Genomic DNA, 10,161 nt, shown 5'->3' with positions numbered 1-10,161 from the left:
GTTTGTGTATGTGCAGCCCCTTACCCTAAATTCCCAGTCTACTTTATATAAGGTACACACATTCCCAACGTATCTATTCTATAATTTTTTTTTTTAATATACGAATTTTAGGAGAGACTTAGCTGCTATTTTTAGCAGGTTGATTACTACGTGAAAAAAAAAGCTTCCATCTTTAGAAGAGAATAAATATTGAGTAAGGGAGATAATTCTAAATGTCTTTTTTTATTTAGTTTTCATTCAACTGTTTTCTTTCTTTTTTTTTTTGTCAATTCCCCTTCATTTTTACTCATCTTCCTTTAATACTTTCAATTAACCCTTAAAATTTGATTGATCAATTTCAGTATATTGATTTATTTTAAATTGTAATCAACAATTAAGGTCCAACGACATAAAACTCCAACCGTCGAAATTATGTTTATTAAAAAAAAAAGAAGAAAAAAAAGAGACAGAGGTCTTTTATAATTTACTTTTCTACTTTTTACTTGTTTTGTAGTCAGTAGGCTGCGGCCATGCTGGGGCACCATCTTGAAGAACTTATAGTTGGGTGAATCGACCCCAGTATTTTTTTCTAAGCCTGGTACTTATTCTATGGGTCTCTTTTGCTGAACCGCTAAGTTATAGAGGACATAAACACACCAACAATGGTGGTGATGGTGGTGGACACAATAAACACAGACACAACACACACACACACACGCCCATGTATACATATATATATATTCTTTACTTGATTCAGTCATTTGATTTTGTGGCCATGCTGGAGCACTACCGTAAATGGTTTTAGTCAAAAAAAAATCAACCTCCAACACTTATTCTTTGTAAGACTAGTACTTATTCTATCGGTTACTTTTACCAAACTGCTAAGTTACAGGGACGTAAACACACCAACACTGGTTGTCAAGTGATTGGGGGGGGGGGGCAAACACAGACACACAGACACACACACGTTCCTCGAGACATGTAATTTATTTTAAGGGTTACACAAAGGTAAAAAGGTTAAGAAACACTGGATTAGGGTATTGAACTCAAGATCATAAGGTCATGAGTTTGATTCCCAGTGGTGCATTGTGTCCTTAGGCACATCACTCAGGTCACACTCAGCTGGCAAAAAATGAGTTGTACCTGTAATTCAAAAAGGGCCAGTCTTGTCACAGTCTGTGTCATGCTGAGTCTCCCTGAGAACTTATTTAAGGGTATGCATATCTGTTGATCAGATTAACTGGAACACTTCTTGTAGCAGGTGGGAGTGTCAGTTTTGTTGAACTCTTGAACCTTGGGGCACACATTTGTAGGAGGCATTTCATCAAAGGCATTCCAAATGTGACCATCCCATCTTTGTAGGTGTATATAAGGCTATGTTATTCTACGTGTCCATTCCATTCCTTATTTTAAGATGGTGGAATGTTATTTGAAGAGAGTTGACTGTTGTTTCTAGCAGGTTGAATAACTGTGGAGGCTAACCTTGTCTGCTGTTATTGCTGCAAAAGTTTAAATCTTGCAAACTCTTGGAGAAACTATGCCTGCCAACCCCATGGAATACAGATTCGGAATCGGAAACACAGCCACCACCACCACCACCACCACAATTACCTCAAGTAAATAAAAAACAAAAACAAACAAAAAAAACTAGATGATTGAATTAGTTTGTTTTCACACTGGGGGTCACAAACTGTATATGGAACCCCAGGTGGCTGTGACAGCTGTGTACAGAATGGAGGGGGAGGAGAAGAAGGTGGTGATGGTGGTGGTGCTGCTGGTGGAATGAAGAATGAGGAAGTATGACGGATATTTCTTAGATAGATTAGAAATGAAGAACTCCAAAGTAGTTCTTGCTTGGGGCAGTACTGCTTTGGAGTACCGACTATGGCAGAATAATGAGAATGTGAAATATAGACAGATTCAAAGAGAGAGGGGGGAGGGTCTCAAATTTGATAGTTTAGAAATAGATTACTAAATTAGGGATAATCTTGTCCCAGATTTTTTTCTTTTTTTTTTCGTTAATTTGATCAGTTGAAATAAATAAGGATTTTGGAATCATGCTCAAGAATTTTTTTGAATTTTTGCAGACTTAAATATTTACATTCTATAAATGAGAGTGAAATACTCTGTCAAAATCATAAAATGGAATGCAAATTACCAAGCTTTGCCATCTCCAAAGAATTTGTTGGCCATGCTAGGACCGTCATATGTAATGCATGGCAAGGAATGGAAATCTAATTAATGGCACCACTACCAGTACTGCTATCTTTGTCATCATCATCATTATCAGCAGCAGCAGCATTGTCCTCCTTCTCATCATCATCGTTATCATTATCATCATCAACACTGTCATCATCATCAGCATCAGCAGTCGTTATCATCATCATCATCATCATCTTTGTTATCATCATGAACATCATCATTATTGTCATCATCATCATCATCCTTGTTGTCATTGTCGTCATTATCATAAATGTCATCATTATCACCACCACCATCATCATCATCATCAATGTCATTATCATCACTGTCATCATTACCATCATCATTATCATCATCATCATCAGTGTCATCCTTGTTATCATCATCATCATCATCATTGTTTTTAAATCCCTTTTCTCACACTTGCAAAGCTTTATTGAAGCAGATTTTCTTTCCCTGACTGGATGCTCTTACTGTTACTAACCCTCACTTGTTTTCCAAACAAGGGGAATATTTCCCAGCACAATGACCAGACATGGGGATTTTGTTTTTGCTTTTTCTTTTTTGACATCAAACATGTATGATTGCTGGTTCTTGCTTAGAATTAGCACACATCAAAACAGGGTGACACAAACACATATATACATACATCTATGCATACATGCACACATACATATATGTATATATGATATGTCATCATCATCATCATCATCATCATCATCACACACACAAACACAAGCATATACAAATATACAAGTGTATGTATGTATCTATATATACAAAAAGAATTTGTACCAGTTTTAATGTTTATGTTTAAGAATTTTTAAAAATCCAATTCTTTTATTCTGTGTTTGTTTTATTATATATGTATTCATGCATTTATTTATTTCTCTTTCCAGTTGTACAGATGGTTGGCAAGGACCACTTTGTGATCAATGCAGTCCTTATCCAGGCTGTTTGCACGGCACCTGTAGAGAACCTTGGGAATGTAACTGTGCTAGGAATTGGGGGGGAATTCTCTGTAATAAAGGTTTGTCAATTTACATTTCATTATTATTTCTTCTTCTTCTTCTTCTTCTTCTTCTTCTTCTTCTTCTTCTTCTTCTTCTTCTTCTTATTATTATTATTATTATTATTATTATTATTATTATTATTATTATTATTATTATTATCATTATTATTATTATCATTATTATTATTATTATTATTATTATTATTATTATTATTATTATTATTATTATTATTATTATTATTATTTTATTATTATTATTATTTTATTATTATTATTATTTTATTTTTATTATTATTATTTATTATTATTATAATTATTAAGGCGGCAAGCTGGCAGTGTAATCTTCTAGTCCCCTGCTCCCAAATTTCAGGCCTTTATTATTATTATTATTATCATTATTATTATTATTATTATTATTATTATCCAGTAGTCTTATCTTTATCACATGCTTTCACTGCACTACTGAGTGTAGCTCTGTGTGCCTTGGGTATGTGCTGTGGTTTGTTGTGATGCTCTTATGGTTACTGTATTAAAAGTGCTTTACATAAGATCTGCGTGGTGCCTTAGTAATGCTATTTTCTGTATGTTATATGATTTTAAATCTGCACCTCTGAGATGTGAACAACAAACAAAGTAGCCAGCCCTATATGTTCTGGTGGCCTTTAACAAATTATATATAACAAAAATTACAACAATAACCAACTCTGAAACATGAACTAACAAACTTATGAATGATGCAACAAGCATCTTCTAATCTTTGAACTTCGTTGAATTTTTTAAAAATTTCTATTTGAAAAAGGTGTTGATTGAAAGGGATGTGCTGTCTCCCAGTAAATTTGTTGAAAGGGAGCGGACCTACTCTAAGCTGGCACCTGATGACTGAGAAGCATAGAGGAGAGAAGAGCACTTGCTGTGTTACTCTTGGTGAATAGGAAGGGCTTGAGATCTGTAGGGTTCCTTGGTGGCCTGTGGGGGGCATTTTCCCTCTCTCCTGTTTAGAATTATGTCAGGATGCTCTTATATATATTCATATTTATGCACACACATGTAGGGGGAAAATTTGGTAAATTGTATGTCCCACAATAATTGATATTGTTCTTAAAATAAATTCTTAGAAGATGGGAAATAAATAAAAAAATACCTAGAGGTTGACATGTAGACTAGTTCCTCTTTAGCTCTGCAATATTGTACACTGCCCACGTGTTGCTCATGTAGTCTCTATATCTCTTACATTGTCCTATTGTCTTACATCTAACACCATGTTATTCTAAAAATCAACTGTTTTTACTTTATAGTTTTATGGTTATTACATTTCATTTCCAACTCTTATCCGTATCTTCCTGTTAGCTACTTCGTTAATTAACTTAACGTAAATCCTCGAGTATAACCCGCACTTTTTTCTCAAAATTTAAAGGTCAAAATCCCTAGTGCGTACTATATACGGGGTTTAAAATGAAATATATTTTCTAAGTGATAAATATGTAAAGGCAATTTATTTAATATTTATTATCCACTGACTTTATTAGTTATTTCTTTATTTTCTGCAAACAAAGTGCACAAAAAAGCTACCCGTTTGCATTATGTTATATATACAATAATAATAAACGACATTACCGTATATATATTTACAAACCAAGGACGTTATATAGACCTCCTTGACTCAAGTTAGAGAAGGGGTGCGTATTATACACAAGGTTTCGGTTTTTCAGAGGTACAACCCCCTAAAAATCCCCTGTGTATTATACTCAAGGGTGGACTGTACTCGAGGATTTACAGTATATACACTACATTAATTCAGTTATTTTTTTATATTATTACCTCCCTTGCATCATTACATTATGGGAACTTGTAAGTAAAAAAAAGAAAAAGGTAATAGTGGTTTTGGTGAATGGAAAACTGTCATACAATATAATGTGTGCTTGTGTACATGCATGTGTGTGTATGTGTGTGAATTTTTGCTTTCTGTGTTTAGTTTGAGCTACCGAGAGTGCCTTTTATCAATATGTCTCTGTCAACAAATCGCTCGCTAGATCTACCCCCATCAAAGATGAGTTGAATTGAAACGTCCCATATTAGAAATACAAGCAAGGGTTAATGATTAGGAGAGCATCTGACTATTAAAAAAATGCTTCGATAATGTATTTGTTTAAATTTTGCTAGCATGAATGAATGAGCACACATATGCCCCATCTACACACATACACGTGCACACACACATACATTTAGACATTTAAGTTCTGAGGAAGCTACAAGATGATGCACAAACAGCTGTAAGTGTACTGCATCTTATTGCAGAAACAGATGTAAGCCAATGAAGTTGATTATTTAAATTTTTATTTCTTTGTCATTTATTTAATGTCTTATTACTGCTCTGTACTCAACTGATGTTTTATTCTCAAGCATAAAGATACTTAGTTCTAACACCAGGTTATTAGTATCGCTATACCTAAAGTGAAATCTTTACATACATAAATAACACACACACATATACATCTGAGAGATCTACATGAAGTAAGGGTAGATATTTTCAAAACACAGTTTAACCTCCTGCTGTCCAAGGCCCCTGATGAACTTACATCATGACAAGGTGCCCTCAAAAGGGCACCAATGTTGAACTCCCCCTTTCACCAAAAGCCAATCACAAAAGCATGCCTAGTGAAAAGATAACACTGATGGTACCCCAGCATGACCACAGCCTTTGGGCTTAAACACATAAAAGAATATATATATAAACATATATATATATATATATATGCATATATATGTATAGCGGCACTGGCAGCGAGGTTGTTGCCAGTGCCGCTGGACTGGCTCCTGTGCAGGTGGCATGTAAAATACACCATTTTGAGTGTGGCCGTTGCCAGTACCACCTGACTGGCCTTCGTGCCAGTGGCACGTAAAAACACCCACTACACTCTCGGAGTGGTTGGCGTTAGGAAGGGCATCCAGCTGTAGAAACCCTGCCAAATCAGATTGGAGCCTGGTGTAGCCATCTGGTTCGCCAGTCCTCAGTCAAATCGTCCAACCCATGCTAGCTTGGAAGGCGGATGTTAAACGGTGATGATGATGATACACGCAGTTATCATTTTCTTTCGAAACACTTAGACAGCATACAAGTACTCAAGTCAAACCTGAAGCATTAGATAAGTACAATGGATATAATAGAAAAAGTTCAAATCAGACAAACTTCGGTTAACATAAATATATATATATATATACAGATTTAATTAAAATAAAAATAAGAATATATATAATAACTGTTTTAGAGTCTTCTATTTATTACTGTAACCAACCGCATTTCAGTTGTGTGTGTGTATAAGTTTGTATACGTGTAAGTGTGTGTGTATGTATGTATATATATATGTATGTATCACCTTTTACATGTACTCAAAAAACAGTACCTGAATAACCCAAAACTTTCATTTCTTTTGATGATTTATTCCAGATCTTAACTACTGCGGAACTTATCAACCTTGCTTGAATGGTGGCATTTGCCAAAACACCAAACCTGATGAATATTCTTGCACCTGTTCTAAAGGATTTTCTGGAGGAAACTGTGAAATAGGTACATTTTCTTTTATCATAAAGGTGGCAGCACTGAAATCATTAGCATAACATTATCATATATTAATATTATTGTTGGTAATGAATTGGAAGACTCTATAAGTGCAGGTATGGCTGTGTAGTTAAGAAAGTTTCTTCCCAGCCACATGGTCTTAGGTTCAGCCCCAGTTCGTGACACCTTAGGTAAGTATTTTCTATTATAGAACTTAGCCTACCAAGGTGGATTTTGTATGGAAAAGCTGAATGAAGTCTGCACGCGTGCACACACACACACACACACACACACACACACACACAGATAAAGTTAGATAAGGCCAATTTATGGAGTTACCCTGAGTTTCATGTCCATAAAGTGCTTAGTTTACAGCATATCATCAGATCCCAAACCTGTTGGTTTATGACCTGTCTAGCAAGTACTAGGTTTCACGTGAAACCCAGGGTAATGCCATAAACCAGCATTATCTAATTTTATATAATATATTGCTCTATACCTTAGAGTCTGCTTCTTTTTTCTATTCATGTTTTACTGACAACATATAAAGTGATAGTATGTTGTCAACTTAATGTGGCAGTCCCATGAAAGGGAAGAAGGCTACTGCTATTTAGCCCTAGGAAACACCGATTCCTTTTGGACTTCCCTTTTATGAGACTGTCACATTAAGTTGACAACATATTATCACTTTATCGTGCTGCTATTGCATAAATCTCTCTGAGAGATTTAGAAATGTATTATTTCTATTTTCAAAAGTCAGTGAATATATATATATATATATATATATATATATATATATATGACACAGGAGTGACTGTGTAGTAAGTAGCTTGCTCACCAACCACATGGTTTCGTGCTGCATGGCACCTTGGACAAGTGTCTTCTACTATACCCTCGGGCCAACCAAAGCCTTGTGAGTAGATTTTGTCGACAAACTGAAAGAAGCCCATTGTATGTATGTGTGACTGTGCTTGTCCCCACCACCATTGCTTGACAACCGATATTGGTGTGTTTAGGTCCCTGTAACTTAGCAGTTCTGCAAAAGAGACTGATAGAATAAGTACTAGGCTTACAAAGAATAAGGGTTTTGGGGTCGATTTGTTCAACTAAAGGCGGTGCTCCGGCATGGCCACAGTCAAATGACCAAAACATATAAAGAAAAGGAGTAATAAATATATATATATATATATATTTGTGTGTATGTGTATATTGGTGTTGTCATATTGCCATCGCATAATAGTTGTAAACAAGTGTCACCTTCCTGTAAGCTGTGTTGTTCATTTCTAAATTTTCATGAAAACACGTCTAGTCATAAGAAAATATTACCTTGTTCAGGTTGGTGACAGGAAGGGCATCCAGCCGTAGATAATCTGTCTCACTGAATTTTCTCTGATCCATCCAAACATTGAGAAGTGGTAGTTAAAATGTTGTTGTTGATGATGTTCAGCTTCAAGTTTTTTTTTGTTTTTTTGTTTTTTGTTTTTTTAAATTTCTGGCTCCTGTTGTTCTATTGATACCTACTTTGCTTTCACCCTGTCTGTCTAATTGTCTGACAACTGTTTGTGTGTGTGTCTCTCTCTCACTCTTTTTCTCTCTTCAATTAACTGATAAAAGAGATACCTGTAATTTACTGAAGTAACAAAGCAATTAGTCTTACACATTCCCTTGCCCATCTCTTCAGAAAATATTTATTTTTTCCTGACTGTCTATAGGTGCAGTCATGGCTGTATGGTAAGAAGTTTGTTTCCCAACCGCATGGTTCCAGGTTCAGTCCTGTTGTGTGTTACCTTGGACAAGTGTCTTCTACTATAACCTCAGGCCAACCAAAGCCTTCTTGAGTGGATTTAGTAGATGGAAACTAAGAGAAGCCCGTTATGTGTGTGTGTGTGTGTATATATATATATATATATATATATATATATATATATATATATATATATATATATATAATGTATGTATATATGTATGTATCCTTGTGCCTGTGTTTATCTGCCATCACTGCTTGACAACCTGTGTTCGTGTGCTTACATCCCTGTAACTTAGCAGTTCAGCAAAGGGATTGATAGAATAAGTACCAGGCTTTTAGAGAAAAATAATAAGTATTTGGGTCGATTCATTCAACTAAAGATTCTTCAAGGTCATGTTCCAGCATGGCCACAGTCTAATGAATGAAACAAGAAAAAGTAAAAGAAAAAAAAACTGAATAAATGTCTTAAATATTATCAAAGTAAGCAATTACAATATTTGTAATTAGTGTCTCCCTTGATGTAAGTTGTGTCAAATTACGCATGTACTAGCATTTATTTTCATCTCTCAACATTCCAAGTCCAAATATTACTAGGGGTTTGTTTCCCTTTCATTCTTCCCTACTCCCTACTAGGCATCTGTAAAATTAGCAGCAGCAGTGTTAGAAGAGAGCCTCAATTCAGTCTCAGTTTATATTTGTCTAAAAATGTGCAGCCTTGTGCTACTATTAGGAATTATTGCATCATCGTCAGCATCATCATCATCATCATCATTTAATGTCCATTTTCCATGTTGGCATGGGTCAGACCAGTACATTCTAATTAATGCATATCTAATTGATACGTATTTAATAATTACATATTTAATCAAAACAAGTATGGCATATATATCATTGTTTGAAGTACTAGAAATAGCAGCTGTATATATATATATATATATATATATATATATATAGAAATAGCAGCTATATATATATATATATATATATATATATATATATATATATATATATATATATATATAAATAGCAGCTATATATATATATATTTGTTTTCAAATATTTTTGAAATTCTTCAATACTGGTTCATGGCTGTGTTGTTATGAAGGTTTACTTCACAACTATGTCTTTCCAAGTTCAAATCAACTGTGTGGCACCTTGGAAAAGGCTACCCATAGCTTTGAGTCAGTTATGGTCTGGCAAGTGATATTCGGCACCTTAGGCACTCAGAGGAACCATTCTTGTTCTGGGACTGAAAAACTGAAGCTGATGTCTGATTTTGCACCATCAGAATCCTGGTTCTTTGGTGTCTTTGACAGGGTCTGCTCTACTGTAAACAAGCTTAGTCTATATTTCCAGTTTGAGAATAACTTTTTTTCAACAAGTTCTGGGGACCCTGAAAAGGGACCAGGGTTTGCTACTGCTTCTCTTCTGAATATAAATATAGGAAAATAGAAAAATTATGACATATGCTTTCAGTTTGAGCTAAATCACATTGGATAAATTTAATACAGTTTGTAGGGGTGAATTAACACTTGTAGGATGGATTTTAACAGTTTGTTGGGATGGATTTAATAACTTGTTAGAGAGGTGGATTCAGTGGAGGTGCAATGGCCCAGTGGTTAGGGCAGCGAACTCGCAGTCATAGGATCGTGGTTTCGATTCCCA

The 10,161-nt window shown here is 34.9% G+C and overlaps 1 protein-coding gene across 2 annotated transcripts in view; it reads left to right on the top strand.

Annotated features, from left to right (window-relative positions):
- Window positions 1-3,039: 3,039 nt before the first annotated feature.
- The window catches only part of LOC106875633 (protein jagged-1b), a 34,081-nt gene continuing 26,959 nt past the window's right edge, over window positions 3,040-10,161 (top strand). For both annotated transcript variants that reach the window (XM_089364966.1, XM_089364965.1), the window contains exons 1-2: window positions 3,040-3,211; window positions 6,639-6,758. In XM_089364966.1, the coding sequence (XP_089221092.1) occupies window positions 3,055-3,211; window positions 6,639-6,758 (277 nt within the window). In that variant the 5' untranslated portion in view covers window positions 3,040-3,054. The remainder of the gene's footprint in view (window positions 3,212-6,638; window positions 6,759-10,161) is intronic.

This window comes from Octopus bimaculoides, chromosome Z, assembly GCF_046866305.1.
Source record: "Octopus bimaculoides isolate indiv1 chromosome Z, ASM4686630v1, whole genome shotgun sequence".
NCBI lineage: Eukaryota > Metazoa > Mollusca > Cephalopoda > Octopoda > Octopodidae > Octopus > Octopus bimaculoides.
The sequence above is the reverse complement of the archived record's forward strand: the minus strand, read 5'-3'. Positions and strand labels throughout refer to the sequence as shown.